Below are 22,361 nucleotides of genomic sequence, written 5' to 3'. Positions count from 1 at the left end.
AGTTCTTTTACAATAAATTTGTACTTCGGAGCACCTCGCAAATCGTTTTCATATAAAATTCACTTTATTGCTTAAATCCTTAAACTATAATATAAAATGTATAAAAAAATATGTGTATGTATTCTTCACTTAATTTGATGCTCGCTATGTGATTAGTGGCGGGCTAACGGTCCCCCGTGTCCCGTTAGGAGCGTTCCGTTAGGGCGCCTTTCTAGTCGCCGCCTGGGTATGTGTAAGTGTATCTCAGTGACGCTTTGCGTCGGCGTGTTTCTATTACGGTTAGCGACTGCGCTGTCCCCGCTGCGTCTTATGCCGGTGCGTCTGCGTAAGTGTAACTCTGGTATGGTTGACGTCGTATGTTTGCGCGACTCTCCTCCGGTCAACGTTGTATGTTTCCGTAATGCTGCTGCGGCCAACGTCGTATGTTTGCGTAACTCTGCTGTGGCCAACGTCGTACGTTTGCGTAGCTCTGCAGCGGCCAATGCCGTATGCTCGTGTAGTTCTGCTGTGGCCAACATCATATGTTTGCGTGGTTCTACTGTGACCAACGTCGTATGCTCGTGTAATTCTGCTGCGGCCAGCGTCGTATGTTTGCGGGATTCTGCTGCGGCCAATTTCGCATGCTTTCGTGACTCTACTGTGGCCAACGTCGTACGTTCGCGTAGGCTATTTCTGCCGAGGCTTAGGGAGGTGATGCGCGGACTCGTGACGCTGTGGGCCCTCGCTTAGCAGGGAGCGAGCGTGGTCTAAGGCGTTGTAGAGCGGGTAAAACCAGCTTACCCACAATCCTCAGCCCACGGCTCTCTCCTATAAAACGCACTGTCTCGCGATGGTTAACCCGATACGCCTTTCAGATGCCTTCAATTGCTGATCAGGTGACGATCGCACTTCTCGGCCCGTTAGATGAAATCCGTTAGCCTCGGTACAGACGCATTTGACGTTTCACTTCTACTGCGAATGCCGACGTACTTCTGCAGCGGTTGGCATTTGGCTGAGCGCGCGATCACGATGCGGTGGAGGACGTTTTCCTACGATGGATAGCATTGTAGAGCGGTTTGTGGTCCGATTTGGCTCATATTTCGAACACATAATACATAAAAGAATAGAAAGCGACCTATGAAAAAAATCGCCGCTAGGTAGCGCAAAGGCCGAGATATTCACAAAAATCGTATTTGTGGCCCGATTTGGCTCACATTTGGAACACATAATATCTACATAAAAGAATAGAAAGCGACCTATGAAAAACAATCGTCGCTAGGTGGCGCAAAGATCGAGATATTCAAAAAAATCGTATTTGTGGTCTGATTCAGCCCATATTTGGAACACGTAATACCTACATGAATAGTAAGTGACCTGTCATGTCCGATTTGGCTCACATTTGGAACAAATATTACATACAGTCCTGTAGAAGAGACATCAAAATATTGTGACGAATATTATGATCACTAAGCGATACTACCATCACTAAGCCGATACTAAGCAGTATGTACGTTAACAAATCAATAATCTTGTACACACATACATACAAGGTAGCAGAGAGATACTCACAAACGCATGTCATCATCAGCCGAAGTAGTACTCACATATACACACGCATATGGATACAAACTGCAAATATACTTGTATTTAGCTGGTAAACAAGCATAAAATTCATGAAATTGCTAGACCTTATGAGAAATGGGTGAACGAGGTAACAGAGAGCATAAAAGTAGCGAAAGCTGAGTAATCAGGGAGCAGTTTGATTTAAGGTTGCTATTGGTTGCGAAGTGAAGTTTTATTGTGAAGTATAATTGTACTAATCAAAAGACAAATATAACATCTCAATTGGTAGAACAGAACACATATATGGCATCCCAACTGGAATCGCAAGAGACACGTATATCGGAAATGGCGTCACAAATAACATCTAGGATTGAAACGCAGGAGGCACATATATCCGATTCCCGAGGGACTTGGTAGCTCCAACTTGACTGGTCGTAAACGCAAAGCTGGAGGAGATAAGAGCGAGTCAGATGTAAAGATCTAAAACTTGCCCCAGCTATTGAATGTCCTGTGATATCTGTCTCGCAAATTGGAAGAATATGGAGCATTCTTACCGTCAGAGGGAATGTGGATGGCAAGAAGCGTGTACTGACTGTAGATACTGGCGAATGTCATTCTTTAATCCGAGCTGGTTTGGTCAACACGAGAGTAAAGCCATTACCTGGAGCAAGGTTGCGGACGATCACTGGCGAGTTTAGCCAAGTCCAGTGAGAAGTGATATGTGAAGTCTTAATTGGGAAGGTCACGGTTCTACACAAACTCTTTGTGGCGGAGATCGTTGATGAAGTCATATTCGGAGTGGACTTCTTGGTTGACCATGTCATCAGGATCGATATGCAGAAAAAGATTATGCAGTATAAGAAGAAAGATGTACCACTTAACTACAGTTTTGAGAACGGGATCAGCAGTAAGCGAGTGCTAGTGGAGGAGACTCTACAAAGACCACGAAAATCCGAGACAGAAATCCGGGCAAAGACATGTGGAACGAATGGGCCAAATAAATCAAAACCGAAAGTACCTGCGAGAAAAAGAATGGCACTGAGAAACCCTAATGGACGCACTAAAACAAAGAAAAGAATTTAACAGAAAGAATGCAAGGGTGGTTTCAAGCGAGGGCGCACTACTCTTGTGTACCGTTAAGACGATACTGATGATGCAAAGTCAATTCCTCAAGATCAAGCTCTGCGAAGTAGTTCATTGGCCAAACAACATTGTGTGAGGGAACGGTTCAGGATAATGACTAGTAGGATGAAACACAGGTACGACAAGAAGAATAATTCCAAAGGGTTCCGGGAGGAAGATTTGGTACAGCTATGCAACACTTACCGGCGGAAAGGTGTTCCAAATTTTGGTGAGTTGCGATTGCCCGTACACAATTGTGAATAGGATAAGTGATACCATCTAACGTATACAAACCATTGGGAAGCCGGGAAATAGAACGCTGGTTCATTTGGAGAGGCTAACAGTGGTTAGATCGAAAGATTTGTTTGATAGGGACGATTACAATTAGGTGGAGGGCATTGTGATGAATATTATGATAACTAAGCTATACTACCATCACTAAGCCGATACTAAGCAGTATGTACATAAACAAATCAATAATCATGTACACACATACATACAAGGTTGCAGAGAGATACTCCCAAATGCATGCCATCATCAGCCGAAGTAGTACTCACATATACACACGCATTTGGATACAAACTACATATATACTTGCATTTAGCTGGTAAACAAGCATAAAGTTCACGAATTTACTAGACCTTAGCAGAAATGCGTGTACGAGGCAACAGAGAGTATAAAAGCAGCGAAAGCTGAGTAATCAACAAGCAGTTTGATTTAGGCACGCTATTGGTTGCGAAGTGAAGATTTATTCTGAAGTATAATTGTACTACTCCCAACGCAGTCTAATAAAGACCATTTTTAATACAGAATATTGGAGTTAGCAGAAGGGTTGGAATAAGCGGAATTTCACTAAATTCGTTACAATATTTTGGAGTTGGAGGAGACACAAGCATACGTGGCGCAGAGTCGAGTAAAGTCTTTGGAAGAATTATGTATTGAGGACTTAGATTGTAACAAATTTTCAGGAAAGAATCCTTGTGTTGCGTACAACAAGCAAAATAAATGTATGTTGGGTTATTAAATTATTGATGTATACGACCTTAGATGCAGGAACTTCTTATTGTACGCAACTTTATGCATTTGTAACGATAGCGGTTGTAAATGAAGTAACACACAAATTTGTATAAACTTTTTAATTACTTCAGCGGGTTGAACTATGTAAAATTACATTCAATAAAAGCAAGAGCAAGAAGAAGATCTAAACAATGACATTTCATATTCTTTCATTACATTCCTTCGCATTGGAATAACAGGGTTGCCAGATGGGCACTAACATGCCGGCCGCCTTGAACGACCGATAAGAGTTCGAAATTAAATTCATGTTTACAAATTGAATTCACATTTCAATTACTAAAAATATCTTAGATAGTTAAATATTTACATTTCAAATACATATGTATTAAGAGATCAACATTACAGTACAGACTCATCTTGTGTTGGCAGCAACGTTAGTTTCGCTATAGGCCGAACCACTTCACCATCGGCAGTCTTCAGTCTTACTACGCGTACTAGTCCGTCTGTACCAGGATGACACTGAATGACACGCCCAAGTCGCCATTTAGTAGGTGGGCTAGTTGGAACGTGAATGATGACGACGTCACTTTATATTTGCGGAGGAACGAAACCATTTAGCCCTTTGTTGTAGGTTGACGAGATATTCGTTTCGCCAACGGTACCAAAAATGTTGTCGCATTGCGCTAATAGCTTGCCATCTTTGACGCACCTTCCTGAGAAATTTTCGGTATCAGGTTCAGGCAGCGCCTTGATTGGCTCACCAATCAGGAAATGACCAGGGGTGAGAACTTCCAGGTCATCAGCATTAGCAGAGTGCCAATAGAGCGGTCGAGAGTTGACGCAAGCTTCAATTTCCGTCAACAGCGTAGAAAATTCTTCGTATGTTAATAATGAATTGCCCAGAGCTCGTTTCAGGTGATATTTAACTCGCTTCACCCCTGTCTCCCAATAGCCACCCATATGTGGCGCGCTCGGCGGGTTAAAGTGCCATGTCAATTGCTTATTTGCCAGATACGAGGTAACTTTTTCATCTCTCAAGCAGCGGTGGTAGGCGGCGTATAACTCTTTCTCAGCACCTACGAAATTGATGCCGTTGTCCGAATAGATATGCTGGCAATAACCCCTTCTATTTATAAATCTCGAAAGAGCGGCAATAAACGCTGGTGAGGAGAGATCTCCGACGAGTTCGAGATGCATTGCCCCAGTACTCATGCATATGAAACTGCATATATATGCCTTGCATGATTTAGCTCCTCTGCCTTGAGAGAACTTGATAAAATAGGGTCCTGCAAAGTCGACAGCGCTGTGCAAAAAACATCGATAACTTGTTAGGCGGCTGCTTGGCAGATCCGACATCGCCTGACCTAGCGGTTGACGGTTTATACGTTTACATTTTACGCAGTTGTGGTAGACTGCGCGACCGACATTCCGAGAACTCATAACCCAAAAACGACGTTGAAGAACGGTTTGCATAATTTGCGGACCGGCGTGAAGCGTGCTGCGATGAATGTCGAGAACTATTAGCTTAGCCAGGACTGAGTTTTTCGGTAGAATTATAGGGTGTTTGACGTCTGCAGAGACCAAAGCACGTTTTATCCTCCCGCCAACACGGAGAATGCCCTCAGGATCCAAAAACGGTTGAAGCCGGATTAGAGTACTTCGCAATGGTATAGATTTGACCCTGCAAGAAACAATCTCTTTGGGAAAAGCGTTAGTTTGGATATACTTTACCAGAGTATTTTCAGCGTGACGAATTTCACCGCAGGTGAGAGCGCCAGTAGTGCGTTGACTGCTGATTGTTTGTAGATTTTTGATGAAGCATATAGCGTAGGCCATAACCCTCTTTAGTTTAGTGTACGAATTATATCTTGCTAATAGGTCCCACTCTTCTGTTGCTTGAGTGAGATGCGATACGGACTTAGTGTTTCGTAATTCGGAACTAGCAGTTGGATCGAGTTTCATCGTTTGTTCCAAATCTTCGTTCGTCGGATGTTGCCACTGATTTTCACCTTCGGGTAACCAACTTGGGCCTTGCCACCAAAGACAATTCGCGAGTAGATACGAAGGAGTTAATCCTCTAGATGCGCAGTCCGCTAGATTATCCTCTGAACGGACGTGTCGCCAACACTGTGGAGCCAAAACTTCCTGCACAGCGGCTACGCGGTTCGCTACGAAGACTGACCATCGACTTGGATGACTTTTTAACCAAGCTAGAGTTATAGTCGAGTCAGTCCACGCATATAACCTTTTCATATTACCACCGAAGCTTAGCTGGATCTGCTTGACAAGTTTAGCGCCTAGATGCGCTGCACACAATTCTAAGCGTGGAAGGGTCGTACTTTTTAAAGGCGCGACTTTTGCGCGTGCGGCGACTAAAACTACTTTAAATTTTCCATCGAGTATTTGCGTGCGACAGTAAAGTGCGGCAGCGTAGGCGCGTTGCGATGCGTCCGTGAAGACATGGTACTCAGCGTGATCGTAAATTTCGCCGGTGCCAATCCAACGATTTAATTTGAGTGCAGTGAGTTCAGGCAACTGCTGACGATAAGCAAGCCATTCCTTCGCGACATCGACAGGCACTGGTTCGTCCCAATCAACATCCGCTCGCCAAATTCGCTGCAGCCAAATTTTCGATAAAATTGTACAAGGTGCGATTAATCCGAGTGGATCGAAGATTTTACTTGAGTCCGACAAAAAAGCTCTTTTCGTAAGAATTGCAGGCAGTGGTGTTAAGTTCCCTGCTATCGATAAATAATCGTCGCTCGTGTTCCAAATAGTACCCAATGTACGTACTTCATCGCCGTCAGCCAACAAGTGCGAAATTTGTTTCGATGCGTGCGGTATATTTTCCTTAAGCTCATTGCAATTTGAGGCCCATTTACGTAACTCGAACCCAGCGTTAGATAGAACTACGGTTATATTACTTTGCAGCTTCATAAGTTCGTCGATAGAAAACGATCCCGTGAGGAGATCGTCCATGTAAAAATCACGCATGATGACTCTATCGGCTTCTTTGTGCTCTTCATCGGCATCTAAAGCTGCTTGGTGCAGAGAACGTACGGCCAAGTGTGAAGCCGAAGCGACGCCGTAAGTTACACGGAGCATTCGATAGTCTCGAATAGGTTCGGTTGGTGCATCACGCCAAACTATGCGTTGGTAGTCAGCATCTTCTTCATATACATGAACTTGCCGATACATTTTTTCGACGTCGGCCATCATAGCGTAGCGATGAGTCCGAAAACGTACCATTATAGAGAACAGATCCTCTTGTAGCTGTGGGCCTATCATTAAAGCGTCGTTCAACGAGAAACCGGTCGATGTTTTCATCGAAGCGTTAAAAACCACTCTAAGTTTAGTGGTGGAACTAGTGTCTTTCACCACAGCATGGTGTGGCATGTAGTAGCTTTTATGCGGTGGCGCATCACCCACGGGCTCCATGTGACCCATACTTAAGAGCTCCCGCATAAACTCGGAATATTGTCGACGTAGCTCGTCATCCATAGCGAAACGTTTTTCCATTCGTAGCAAACTTCGTATAGATATGTTTCTCGACTCACCTAAAGGTACAGACTCCTTAAAAGGCAGGCGAACTATATAGCGCCCGTCTTTGGCTCGGCGGCAATGCTGGCGAAAGTGCTTTTCGCAAGCCTCCTCTTCAACAGTTAAAAATTGCTTAGGCGGAAACTCCTCGAGTTCCCAGAACTTACTCACCATTCTAATGAGTGGCACATCACATGAACGCATGGCTTTTCCGAAAAGTACCCAACCGAAAACTGTGTTTTGTGCCATAGGTGTATTAGGCGGCCTCTTACAGAGCCCAGATAGCAAAAATTTATCCATTTCATCCATCCCTATTAAAACATCGACAGGGCCAGGTTTGGCGTAGTGCCGATCAGCGAGATCGAGATTTTGTATGTGAGGCCAAGATGGCATCTGTACATAAACGCTAGGTAGATCGTTTGTGATCTTCGGTAATATAAGCGAATTGATTGTAAAATTCGTAGCAAGAGATCGAGGTGTGAGTGAGAGCACGGTCTCTCCTTAAATTGACCACCATCTGACGAACCAATCCCAGTGACATGAGCTGCCGAAGGTTTTCTAGGTAAACGAAGGCGTTGGATGCAGGCCTCTGTCACGAAGGATGCATGTGAGCCGTTGTCAAACAACACTCGTGCGGGCTGCCATCGACCTGCATGGTCTTGCAGGTAGACTTCCGCAGTTGCCAACAAGATGGCCTTGTCAGCTTCAGCGTGGTGAGATGCTACACAACCAAGATGCGGTGCATCAGGGTTGGCATTTATAGACGACGTTGCGGTTGAATCATTCATTGTTGAAGACGTAGAATTTTGTATAAAAAGATTGCGTTGCGGCTTTACGAACGGAGAAGCATGCACATTTAGATCAGCACCGGAGGTGTTACTTTCATTGCCACCATGAAGTAGGGTGTGATGTCGACGTCGGCAGATGTTGCATACTGATGAACTACGACACTTTGCTATAAAATGGCCTTTGCTCAAACAATTGAGGCAAGCGCTGTGTTTCTTAATAACTGCAAACCTAGAAGCGACATCTAATTTACGAAAACTTGGGCAAGCGTGGATGTTGTGTTTGGCATTGCAATGCATACAGGGTGCTACGTTCGCTACGGCACTAGAGTTGGAAGACGGTGTGTGCTGTTCACCAACCGCATGAAGGACGTTTGTTGTAGTCTTCGCTGCTACTTTGAGCTGACGCGCTCCTTGGGATGTCGTCGACAGTGTAGTAGTCGTCGGCAACATTTCCAGCGAGCGAGCGCGTATTTCTAAAAATTCGACCAACTCTTCGAAGGTAGGCAAAGCATCCTTGACTAGCGAAAGCTCCCATTGTTTTCTGGTCTCGTAAGCCAGTTTTGAAACCGTGATGTGAATGAGCCAGTCGTCCCAATATTCGACAGGCCTACCTAACGCACGAAGTGAACCAACGTGCTGCATAGTGACGTTTAGAATTTGCTTAATAGCCTTACCAGTATCTCGCGGTGCTTTTTCGATCGCGAAAATAGCTTTAAAATGAGCGTCGACCATGACACGCAAAACTTTGTACCGTGCGGTGAGTAAGTCCCACGCCGCACTGTAGTTGGCATCGCATATTTGTAGACTAATTACAAGTTGAAGTGCCTCACCTTGAAGACAGTTACGCAAATAATGCAATTTCTGACTATCAGACAAGCTCGCATTTTTATGTACGAGTGACTGAAAGGCGTCGTGAAAAGCCAGCCAATTTGTAGGATCGCCGCTAAAAGTGGGTAACTGTAACTTGGGTAGTTGAACTGGAGACGATGAAAAAGTTGTTGCCGTAGGTATACGCGGGGTTTCAGGGATTCCGATGAGACGTTTGAAATTCGCCTTTGCTGTAATGTACCATTCTTCTGCCTGTGCACGCGATTGCTCTTCAACCGCTGCGCTTTCTCCACCGCACGACAACTCTACTTCTTGTTGAGCGCCAGCGAATCGGAGCCACTGCTCCTCGAGAAGTTGTAGATATGTTTCTACCGATTCCTTATCTAAGGCTAACTCATCCTTTTTGCTTGTTACCACATATCGCTTGATTGCATTCAATGCAGAATCGCGCACCTTTAGTTTCGACATGGCGTGATTTGCAGATTTTGGGGTTATGTTATACACGTGAAAATGTTACTACTAAATGTGTATTTAAACCCGCACTTGTACCAGCAAAAACCTTTGATTAGCTTTAGAAAAGTTTTACGTTGGTTTATAACCTTTTTTCAGCACAAAAGATTCAATTCCGATGAAATTTAGTTGCAGATTGTGACTCGCAACTATGTATGTATGTATGTACGTGTGCCGGCAGTATCCGGCTCGAAGGACCAGCTTGTTGCGTACAACAAGCAAAATAAATGTATGTTGGGTTATTAAATTATTGATGTATACGACCTTAGATGCAGGAACTTCTTATTGTACGCAACTTTATGCATTTGTAACGATAGCGGTTGTAAATGAAGTAACACACAAATTTGTATAAACTTTTAACTTTTTAATTACTTCAGCGGGTTGAACTATGTAAAATTACATTCAATAAAAGCAAGAGCAAGAAGAAGATCTAAACAATGACATTTCATATTCTTTCATTACATTCCTTCGCATTGGAATAACAGGGTTGCCAGATGGGCACGAACACCTTGTAATAATGAGTCACAAAATGAACTAAATAGAATGATAAATAATAAGCAATTAAAAAGAGACTAAAAACTTGAAAATAAAATAATTAACAAAAATTTTTAAGTTCAACGGTTTTATTGAAAACAATACTTACATTAAGTAATAATAATACTAAAACTAGAAAATAATTAGGTGGGTCCTAGGTACTAGTCATCACACTCCTCATCAATCTAGGGCGTTGATCAGACAATTAAATAAAAGCGTTGGACGCTTAAAATTTCTTAATCAGGTTATGCCACATTTTTACAAATTTAACGCGCCCAACGCTTTTATTTAATTGTCTGATCAAAGCCCTAGATTGATGAGGAGTGTGATGACTAGTATCTAGGATCTACATAATTATTTTCTGGCTTTTAGTATTATTATTACTTCATGTAAGTATTGTTTTCAATAAAACCGTTTAACTTAAAAATTTTTTTTAAGTATTTTATTTCATATGAATTTTAAAATTCACAATGTTTTTATCGGACAGATAAATCTTAAAGTTTACGTGAGGACGCCCCTTAGTTTTGATTTTCGCAAATATTTTATATCAAAAATATTTGAAGCTTCATTCTATTTATGTTCACACGGGCATATAAATATAATTTTCATAGGCCCTTAGACCGTAATAAAAAGTGCTAAGTGAAATTTAAATCTTCAATACTTACATCAGTTCGAAGTTGTATTTTGGTCTGTTTATGAATAAAAATTTTGGAAGCAGGTCGACAAAAACTTCTTTCACCCATGGAGCCATGCGATGAGTTTGTGGTGAGCGGAAATGTACATTTAAAACAACGACGGTCACGCATATGCTTAAAAAAATGTTTTCGTTAATATGTGATTATCTCTTAATTTAAGTGCTAAGTCTTTCTTACCTTATTGACACTAATATCATAGCAAATATCAAATATTTACCCAAAAGGGGGACAACAAGTGATGTCGGTGGAATAATTTCTACCACTAACAGGAAGAATACATGTAAGCTAATGAGAATGGAAATCGACAAAGTAACCTATGAATAATAACAAATTTTCATTAAAATGAATTCAAATATAACAATATAAAAACAAAATATCCACTACAATAGAGACTATCAAGAAAAACTTACAATATCAGTGGATTTGCTCCGAGGGCTATAATATAGTAACTGCGACCTAAATGCCAAAATATTACACTGGCAGTAAAAAAAACCACTAAGCATAAAGGAGTTCTTCATCGGGCGAAAGGCAGAAGCTTTGCTGTGGAATTGCTGTCGTGAACTAAAATACCAAAGAAGATTTAATGATGGGCTCTACAAGCCTTATGCAGACATCAACATAGTCCAGCGAATTGAAACGCTGGGGATACACTGGCTAGGCCTTGTTATACGAATGAAAGATGACTCTCTGGTATGAAAATATTTTTATCGGAACCTGCCTATGGCAGCAATGTAAGAGGGCAGGCCCCACTCTGGGTATGCCAACACGGATATATAAGTGTTCCGATAGAAAGAGTGACGTGGCGAGGAAGTCTCTGACTGTAACTGTGATTGAAAGTAATAATCAAGAAATACAAAATAAATGCTTGGCGCGATTTATCCCGAGAAAACTACGCCCGAGCTTCCCTTCCAGTGTTCGTCGTGTTCCTTTAAATTTTTTCTTACATAATCAGCTTATGCAAAGCAAATGAATTTTCACTTTTCACCACTTCCGAGAGGCAACCACTCTTAGAAAAACTTTTTCTAATTGAAATTTTTTTTATATATTTCTAATGTTGTTTTCTTGTGGGACTTGAATCCAGAACCCTTGGGGTGGTTGGCAGGGATCGGTACCACCTCACCACGGATGCTTTATTTACCTTACCTCTTTGGGATGTGACTGTGGGTACAGCTGGGTTGGTGATGTTATGCTGGTGATGGTGGTAGTGCTTTGATGATTATAGTGGCGGTGGCGGTGACAATAGATCTCCGTCAGGTCGAGGGAATGATTCGCACACAGATGGCTTGCTATACGCACAAATCACTTTCCTGAAATCGCTCTAATTCTTATAAAGGAGATATGGTTCGAAACTGCAAGTCGATACTTTGGAAACAAGTGAAAAGACACTTTATAACCTCTACAGAAAACTATTTACTTTCAAGTTATGAGGGTTTTTACAATTTTAAGTTCACTTTGGTGTCACACCGAATGGATAAAATTCGAATAATTAATGTAAAAGCAAAATGTTAACAAATCATATGTACGTGTGTATGTACACACCAACCCTATCTTTCAACTCACGGATAGGGTTTCCAGAGCGGCGAAGTGTGAACTCTTATACTCTAGTAGATATAACTATAGATATAATTCATGGATTTAACTTAATTCATCAATCTTAAATATAATAGCTATGCATCAAATGGTAATGTACAAAAAGGTTCAATGTACATATCTATATATATGTAACTTAGTTACACTAGTTATAAATAAGGTACATGTTCAAATTCAGTTTATATTTAATATAAAATTCAGTTAAATTTCAGGTTTAGGTTTTTAACTAGCTATAAATTATGTTGATGCAGTTGGCTGTTGATGACTGTGTAATAGTCGCTCAGCTATCGTCACTGCCCTAGACGCGTTCAGCGGCTAGAGCCTCCTGTAGTTCGTTAACGGTCCGCAACGCATCTCGCACGAGGATTTCGGATACTTTTTCTCTAGCGTTGGCGGTCTGCAGCCCTTGTGCGGTGCATCGAATGGTGCGCCGGGCGATGCTAGGTGCTGCTGAGGGAATGTTGTTTCCCGGGCGCGAGCGGTGTCGCCCGGTGGCGGCAAGGGGTGCCGGTACGGCTGATCGACCAGGCCGGGATGCCTGGGCGGCGCGTGCGGGTGCCGGAATTGGTACGGCGGATCTGCCAGGTCGGGGTGCCTGGATGGGGCGTTGGGCGCTTGGGGTAGCGTCCCGCCGATGGAGTAGGGATTGATGTCGCGCTCCACAGATCCGGCATCTGTCGTACGAGCTGCACTCGCTGGTGATGTGATATAATGCCAAGCAGTTTTGGCAGAACTTATGGCTTATGGGTGGCTTTATCCTTTTAAATATTACGCAGTTCCGAAGGGCGTGCTGACGGCTGCATATGCGGCACCGTCGGTAATCCGTTAGTAGTGTCGAGCTACGTGATTCATTGGTGCGGTTGGGAGCAATGATCTCCGACCGCACTGGTCTTCGTGACGACGATTGATTTGCGCGATACATAGTGATCTGTAATTACAGTTGTAAAAGTATTTTAGTGGAGAGAAATACTGATACAGGTGGTTTCAGCTGACATTGTGCTGCGAAATACGACATATTAGTGACGGTGAAGTGGTAAGAGTGGACAAAGGTGGTTTGAGAGTAGCTACGAATTCTCCGGGTTTGCCCGAGAGGGAGGAAACAGAGCTTAACAAGTGGTCGTGTGAGGGTGCCGGTTTGAGTACGAACGTCAACAACACGTATATGGCCGTCATGTCCTGGAAGTATTTTTTCAATACGTCCAAGTCGCCATTCAGTCGGGGGAAGTGAGTTGTCTTGAATGCAGACACACTCACCGACCTTGGGTTCGGGTTCCAGTTCTGCCTTTTCTGGGGATCCTTTAGGTAGTCTTCCTTCCACCTTTTGCTGAATTGATGATGTAAGCTTTTCACCCTGCCCCATCGGTTTATAAGAGATAAATCCGCGTGATCCACTTCAGGGATAGCGAGGAGGGGGCTACCTCTGAGAAAGTGGCCGGGGGTCAGCGCGGAAAAACTCTGTGGGATCCTGGGATAAAGGTGAGATAGGACGAGAGTTCAACACGGCTTCTATTCTTACCAAGAGGGTGGTAAATTCTTCAACTTGAACTTGTGGGCTCCTGCAGTCGTCTTGAAATGCAGTTTGAAACTCTTCACTGCAGACTCCCACAAGCCGCCCGTGTGGGTAGCTCCGGGCGGAATGAATTTCCAAGTGATGCCTTGGGGAGAGTATTTCGCGATTACTTCTTGAGAGGCCGTTTCCATGAAGTCAACGAACTCCTTTTCGGTCGCTCTTTTAGCTCCAATAAACGTCTTGCCGTTGTCACTCATCATTGTGGCAGGATATCCACGACGTCCGACGAGGCTGGCAAATGCTGCAAGAAAGGCATTAGTAGTTAAGTCCGAGCACAGCTCAAGATGGATAGCTTTTGTCACAAAACAGACAAAAACGGCCACGTAGCCTTTCAGTAAGGTGTGAGACCTTAGCAAGGAGGCTTTTATTTGAAAAGGCCCCGTAAAGTCGACACCGGTAGTGGTAAAAGGCGGAGCGTTTGTGCATCGTTTCGGGGGCAAGGCCGCCATGATTTGCGATTGCATTTGCTGCTTGTGGAGGGTACAAGTTTTTCACTGATGTATGCATCTCTTTATGAGGGGTTTAAGTCGTGGGATATAGAGATCCTCTCTGAGGTATTGCTTCATGAGACGTATTTCGGCGTGAAGAAGAAGCTCATGGAGGTACTGTATATATAGGACAGCGAATCTAGATTTTTCTGATATAATAACGGGATGTTTTTCATAGTAAGTCAACGTTGAATGAACTAATCTACCATGAACCCTGAGTAGTAGAGAGCTTCTTTTATCAATTGGTTTTGCATTTTCCAAGCATGCTCGTTCGCGAGGAAAATATCGGATTTGCGTTAACGTCACAAGTTTATTTTTCATTTTGCGGAGATCTTCATGAGACATAGAGGGAGTGTAAGCGGGTTTAATGCCTCGAATTCGGTCCTTGAGATTATTAATCAACCTAAAGGCATATGCCATGACCCAGAGGGCGTGAGGAAAAGAGGAAAATCGATCCAACACATTGGGGTCATCTTCAGCTGAGTATACGGCTTCGACTCGGCGCATTTCAGGCGGGTTGATGCTGCGGGTAGATGGTTTTGGCCAGGCTTCGGGGGGCTGGGTCAGCCACGCAGGGCCATTCCACCACAGCGAAGTCAATGGGTTTGCATCCTCTTGTGCTCATATCGGCTGGATTGTCGCGACTGCCTACATGCTTCCAGGAGGCACTTCCGACGAGATCCAGAATTTCAACTGTTCGATTGGATACGAAAGTTTTCCAAGCGTGGGGAGGCTTTTCGAGCCATGCTAACACAATTTCCGAGTCAGACCACATGTAAAGATTTTTAAGAGAGAGCTCGAGATGGGATTGTACGACGGCGATTAGTCGGCCAAGGAGTAGAGCTGCACATAGTTCTAGTCTTGGAAGACTGGTAGTGAGAAGAGGGGCAACTTTGCCTTTAGCGACCAGAAGGTGAGACGACGTGGTGGCACCGTGGGTTGTTCGCAGATATATAGTGGCGCAATATGCCTTTTCTGACGCATCGCAGAAACCATGCAGTTCCACCTGCTGGTTCGGGATGTAGTCACCCCATCGAGGTATCTTTATATCTGAGATGTTGGCTAAATTTTTTGCAACTGCGTCCATTTAATGAAGCGGAAGGGCTTCACTGGTTCGCCCCAGCCAGTTCCGTCTATCCATAGCTCTTGGAGTAAAATCTTGGCCTGAATCATAATCAGCGTAAGCCACCCTGTAGGGTCAACAGTTTTGCGACCGAGGAGAGAATTTGTCGTTTTGTACTAGCACACGAGAGGGGTATTGAGTCTTCTGTATACGAAAACGTGTCGGTCAGGGCGTTCCACTGTATGCCGAGAGTTTTGGTGTTGCTTGCTTTCTCGAATTCCAAAAGATTAGTGTCTAGCAAGTCTTCTTCTTTAATATTTTTTATAATACTGGGTGATTGGCTGTTATTTTCCGTAATGGAAATCCTGCTGACGCTAACACTTGAAAGACTTGGAAGAGAGATGTTTCAGCAGAAAGAATTTCATGGCTGCCAGAGTACATATGTTTCTTTGGTCAAGACAGGACGGCTTTGGAGAAAGTTTCTTCTACATCTTTGGCCAGTTGGTGAAGAGTACGTATGGCGAGGTAGGCGGCACAGTTCACACCAAATGTGACTGTTTTCAGACGAAAGTCTTTTATGGGGTAGCTCGGGTCCGAGCGAAAGGCGATCCCCTGATAGTCTCTGTCGCCTTCGTGCATTATGATTTGACGATACATTGTTTCTAGGTCTCCGTTAAAAACAAAGTGGTATGTCCTCCATTTGAGAATAAGGAGCATCAGATCCGGTTGAAGGGTATGGCCGGTATAAAGAACGTCGTTAAGCGCATGCCCAGATGCCGAATTCTTTGAGGCGTTAAACATGACCCGCACCTTTGATGTCTTTTTCTCGGGCTTAATAACTGCGTGATGGGGAAGATAAAATAATAGGCATTTTCCTCCGTCAAATTTTTCATAGTAGCCGGTTTCCTCCATATGATCGAGGGTGAGTTATTCTTCTAGGACACTATCATATTGAGTCTTTAGATCCCCTTTCTTCTGAAGACTTCTCTCCATTCCAAGAAACTGGCTTAGAGCTGAAGACCGCGAGTGGGATAGTGAGATTGTCTCTGGGAAGCTGGCTTTAAACGGCAGCCTTACGATGTAATGACCGTTATCATCGCGTGAGGTTGTGGCTGCGTAGAAATTCTAGCGAAACTCGTCTTCTGGGGTTATTTGGGGTTTGGTGGTAACTTCCTCCAATTCCCGGAATTTTCGCAATAGAGAGTTAAGATAGAGTTAAGATCTTCGTTCGTCACTTCCGACACTTGCATGCAGAAAGAGTTGACCATCACAGGGGCTCTACCGCTTAGAATCCAGCCAAAAATGGTTTTCTGCGCTAGAAGATGGGGGAAAGTTTCTCAACGCCATTTTGGATTATTTGCGGTATTGCATCACTGCCTAGGACGAGATCTATTTGCGAGGAGGAGTGACAGTTAGAGTCTGCGAGGTTGAGGTGTGCCCATTTTGCTTGGAGCTCGCTAATGAGCTTAAGCGATGGGAGCATTTTTGTTAGATGGGGAAATACTATTGCCGCTGTACTTATTCTGATTTTAAAATCGGGGGATACCAGTGTCAGAGAGTACAATTTGTTTGAGGTTTGAACTACCTTGGCGCCCATCCTTGATATTTCAAATCTAGAGGGTTTGAATGGGAGTTGGAGGCTATCGTGGGCTCTGGTAGAGATAAATGTTCGTTCAGATCCCTGATGTACCAGAGCTCTGAGTTTGAAAATTTCTCCTTTATGCTCTACGGGTAAGATTGTGAATGCTCAGGGTGCTCCATTTATACACACGAGTGTACTTACGTATCGATGAAGTTCCCAATGAATAAAAATCACTTCTATATTTAATTAAACTTTAGAAACAATGTTTATTTAATATAATTTAGTAGGGTCTGTGAAGTATGGAAGTACTTTGTATTTCAAAAGCCAGACACTTATATATTTTATCACAAACTTCTTATTGCGTGACTATCTGCTGGCAACCGCGTAACTTTAATCATCATAATTTTTATTTTATACTGGCGTCGTATCGTTTAGTCTTAGTTTTTGTTCATAAAAGTTGTTTATTGTCATTTTAAAAAATATCGGAATATTGTAAACATAAGTTAATAAACTTATTTTCAGCATAATTAGGTATTTGTTTTTCTAAAATGCTTTTAAGTTGTTTAATACGACTATCTGGTTTTACTGGTTTATTGATTTTATAAACGTGATAATTAGAAAGTTTTTTGGTTTGAATGTTGCAGTTGTTAACGTATTTTACGCTATTTGTGGTGTTTATTACTTTAATGATCGGATGACTAGTATCAACTATACATTTCGCTGTGAAAACACCGTCAGAAATCTCTTTTTTAAGGTTAAATTCTATAAAATTGGCAACGAGGTGGTATAACAAATGTATCGCTTTCCATTCCGTGAAGGATGGGGAGTGCGATCATTTCATTGCCTATCCAGAAGGAAATGCAATTTTTTGCATAGCTGATATCGCATTTATTTGATTTTAAGAAATCCTTACCAAGTATTCCATCTGATGGAATGTTGAAATCATTGTCTACCACGTGCAACGTATGTTTGATATAAAAAATTGAAAAGTGTGAGTTAGTTGTAAAGATACCTAATGTAGAAACTGTATCTGTAGTTACTCCAGTAATATTAATTGTATCATTGTTATTAATTGACGAATTTTTATTGAGAGAAGAAATTTTAATTATCGAAATGTCGGCTTGTGTGTCGACTAAAAATATTCAAAATTTGTCAGAGCCAGTAATATTTAATTGTATAAAATCAGAATAATTTAAGCTAAGACAATAAACGTTTTTAGAAGAAAAACTGTTAGCTGAATCAGTTAGTAATTTGTCTCGTCCTCCCTCAGTGTTCGCTCCTGAGGGGCTTCCCTGTTTAAAGTCCAAACACTTGCATTTCTACCTCTATTATTGGAAGTGTTAGAACCGTTATTATTGCTAGTACGACTATTGCTGCTATTATTATTATTATGCAGACATTTTGCCTTTGATTTCCGCGATTGAAATTGCTGCCATAGTTACTGTTACTAAAAGATGGCCTATTTTGTCTATAATTGTTAAAGTTACGACTTTGATTTTGGAAGTTTCGACCTCGGTTATTACTTTGAAAATTTCTGAAATTGTTATTGTTCCGCGCCCTAAATGCTAAAACTTGGCGTTCTTTTAATTCATTTGATTGCTCTACAATCAGTTTAACTACTACTTCCTTGGAATCAGAAAAATTGGTTGAAGCGAGGATTGATTTGACTAAACTGGTTTTTGCGTTCAATCGGCAAACGTTAACTGTTTGCTCGATGGCCATTTCATGGGCTTTTTGGCCTGAGTTATCCCTTCGGTAATGAGCGAACGCTCTAAAGAATCAGACAATTCCTCGACGCGTTTTGCAAAATCGGTGTAATTATTATTAACTTGCAAAGCCGCAATTTTTCCGGCCACAACTTTGGAGTTGTCGGGTTTTATACGGTTACGTAGTGCTATTTTTATATCATTAACTGAAAGTATTTGAGTTGGTATTGCTTCTCGAGCTTTACCATCGAGTTTGGATTTAATATATGAAATACAAGTGCCAGTTAAATTTTCGTCGACAAATTCTTCGATTAACTCAATTTTATTAATGAAAGATTCGAGACCCAGGGGCTCACCGCTATAATTTTCACGCATAATACCAACACACATGCTGATAAACGATATTTTTTCCTCAGGAGTTGCCATATTTGCATCGTAATTAGGTAGAGTTGAAATATGTGTTTCGGGCAATTCCTCAAATCCGTAAAATTCTCCGGACAAAGAAAGTCTAACAACGAGGTTTTTGATTGTACTGGGCGAATATGTGGTTGAGCCTTCGGAAACTGGGCTTTTAAAATCGGGATTTTCGGAATCGGAACTTTCGAAATTAAAATTTTTGGAATTGGAATCTGAATTTTCGGAATCTGAGTCTTGCTCTGAAATTCTGGGAACTACTTTCTTGTTTCTAAGAAACATATGTAGTAGAAAGCAAAGAAGAAATACTTAGACTAATTTAAAGTCGAGTTTATCGAATTTACCTACGAAAGTTTAACAGAAATTGATATTGAATTGGATGTTGATGTGAAATTGAAAGAATTATCCGAAAATTTAATGAGAGACTGAATTAAGTATAGGTATATTTATACACAGACGCACCGCTTTAAAGTAAAAAAAAAATCTGTTTGGTTATTTACGGAACCACCGCTTTATGCAAAAAATATATGTATGTTTGTTTACGGACGCACCGTATTTCCAAAAACACAAAAATCTCGTATCTGTCTTGGCAAAAAAAATTGTTACGCTTAAAAATGTACAGACGTATATGGGCGAGTTGGGCAAAAACCAAAAAAGGAAATTTTTCACCACAATTTCACACAGCAATATTTTAATGAAAATTTACAATGATTAGGATTAGGAATCAACGGAATTGAATTTTGCATATTTTTGAAGTTATGATTAGAACAGTTGGAATTGCCGAATGGTAAAAAGTAGAAAAAAGGAAATTTATTTGACCGAATGTATTAAATTGAATTTTAAGTTTGGTTTTGCTCAACTTTGACCCATATCATTTTGAAATAAATTCATAGAAACTTTTATAAATGTAGTTTTTGTTTTTTTGTTTTTGTGTTGTAATGTTTTAATAATTTTTCTTGGACAATAGTGATTGAAACTATATAGCTACATATAGGTAATGTTATAGCGTTATATGAAGGATAAAGTTTTCAAAACTACAATGTGTTTTAAAGAAGTAAGATTAAGAGATTATTAAATTTTAAAGTTGAAGAGATTTGTAATTGTCTACATGTAACATGTTGTGTGCACATTGTGCGCCATACCCATATTTAAACTGCCGAATTTCTGTGATGCCGAACTTTGAATAATAACCTGCTCTGCTGCTGTATAATAACCTTCTCTGCTGCTATTCGCTGCCAGATGCAGTAATTTTTTCTGCCCTTAATTTGCCTCTGCTGGTGTTCTGCTGCTGCTGATAGTCGCTGCTGCGTCGCTCATGGCTTGCATATAAAGATGTTGCTGTTGGTTTTCGGCGTTATGTATTTGCATAGCTGTGGTTTTAAGCATTATGTATTTATATAGCTGTAGTTTTAAGCGTTATTTATTTTTATAGCTGTAGTTTTAAGCGTTATGTAATTTTTTGAGGTACAGTGTTCCTTTTGTAGCATTAGTTTTCTATTATTTCGTATTGATTAATTTCGCAAATATTATTTTCGTGTTAAATTGTTGGTTATCTCCGCTTTGTAGATTTTTGGTATTTAGTATTGTAGATTATCTCTGCTTTTGTTAATTTGTGATTTATCTGTGCATTTTTTTAAAGTTCTTTAGCTATTAGGTTTTTTATTATCTCCGTATAAATTACATTTTTTCAAGTCCTTTTTATTTAAGGTAGTATTATTTTGCACTACTGTACCACTACCATATGTAACGTATGAAAAATATTTTTTAAAAATTTCTAAGTAGAAAAATTTTAATTCATTATTGCTTTTTCAGCATTTATCTTTTTTTTTTTGTAAATTTTGAATTTTTATAATTTTTTTGTAGTTTTTTTCCATTTTTAAAATTTTTTTTTGTTTTTTTTTTTGTAATTTTTTGTAATGAAAGAATTGTAAATTGTTACATTTTATTTGAACGATTTTTCAAATTTTTAGATTTTTATGAATTAAAATTTTTTTGAAATTTTTAGATTTTTTGAAAGAATTTTAAATTTTTCAATTATTGAAACGGCATTTGTTTGCCGTAGCTAAATATAAGCCACTTTTTTTGTTCCGCAATGTTTTTTGCGAGTGGCCGCTATTTTACAACCCGCCATTTTGCAGCACGGCCCACGGTCGCCATGTGAATGCTCAGGGCGCTCCATTTATACACACGCGTGTACTTACGTATCGATAAATTTCCCAATGAATAAAAATCACTTGTATATTTAATTAAACTTTAGAAACAATGTTTATTTAATATAATTTAGTAGGGTCTGTGAAGTATGGAAGTACTTTGTATTTCAAAAGCCAGACACTTATATATTTTATCACAAACTTCTTATTGCGTGACTATCTGCTGGCAAGCGCGTAACTTTAATCATCTGGCTCTCCAAATTTTCGCTATGCCGTTATATGCATTCCATTCGGAATGACGGCATTGCCAGCCCACTATCGATATTGCATTCTTTTAATATGCGTTGACATATCGTTAGTGGTGCCATTACACGATAGCCGTGGGTAAAATTATTTCACAATCGTTTTCGGAATAAAACGATTGGACTTGGCTTTTCTGCGAGCATGAACGGCTTTCATCCAGGGGATTCGCTTTATCCGGAGTATTACCGGGTGAGACTGTGGAATTCGTGGTCATGGTTTGTCAGACTTTTTTTTGCAATCGGTAGGGTTGTCTTTTCGGCACTTGAGACGTGTCTTCGTGAAGAACTGAGTTGTGCCGATCTTGACATTGATTGCAAGTTTGAGTACTGGAACAGTCTTTTAATATGTGTAACTGAGAGAGGCAATTGAAACACATATTGTTTTCTCTCACAAACCTTCTGCGATCAGAGGTCGACAGCTTCTTAAATTTGAAGCAACTTATAAGGGGTGAGATGAGGTTTTAGACACAGCGCACTTGTACATTGTCCGCTGCTCTGTCATATGAGACTGGATGTGGGAGGTTGATTTATTTGGAAATGAATGTGACTGTTGGGGTTTAAATGGCGGCCTAGTTTGAGGTGGAGTGAATTTACTTTTACTTGGGCGCCATTGGTCAACTCTTTCTACCACTTCGTATCGCGTTGTGAGGAACTGGTCCATTTGGGCCAGTTGGGAAGTTCTCTTCTTGAGGTTAGAGATTGCTCCTACAACGTGACTGTATTTTCTGGAAGTTTAGAGGTAACCAGATAAATAAGTATGGGGTCCCAGTTATCTGTGGAGACTTGTTGCGTGGCGAGAATTTGAAGGCAATTATTACCGACGTTTGCAACCTTTGAATGTCTTCACTGTTTTCTGTGGTGATCGTTTTTAAATTCATCAGGGCCCATATTTGAATATCTACGAGAACTCGTCTGTTCTC

At 41.2% G+C, this 22,361-nt stretch overlaps 1 protein-coding gene across 1 annotated transcript in view; it reads right to left on the bottom strand.

Moving 5' to 3' along the window:
- The window catches only part of LOC137239534 (acetylcholine receptor subunit alpha-like), a 1,517,845-nt gene that overhangs the window by 238,725 nt on the left and 1,256,759 nt on the right, over positions 1-22,361 (bottom strand). The window contains exons 6-7 of the mRNA XM_067764959.1: positions 10,754-10,890; positions 10,547-10,690 (exon numbers count right to left, since the gene is read on the bottom strand). Coding sequence (XP_067621060.1) covers positions 10,547-10,690; positions 10,754-10,890 — 281 coding nt within the window. The remainder of the gene's footprint in view (positions 1-10,546; positions 10,691-10,753; positions 10,891-22,361) is intronic.

The sequence above is a fragment of the Eurosta solidaginis genome, chromosome 1 (assembly GCF_040869045.1).
Source record: "Eurosta solidaginis isolate ZX-2024a chromosome 1, ASM4086904v1, whole genome shotgun sequence".
In the NCBI taxonomy this organism is placed as follows: domain Eukaryota; kingdom Metazoa; phylum Arthropoda; class Insecta; order Diptera; family Tephritidae; genus Eurosta; species Eurosta solidaginis.
Note: the sequence above shows the minus strand (reverse complement) of the source record. Positions and strands in the feature narration are given on the sequence as shown.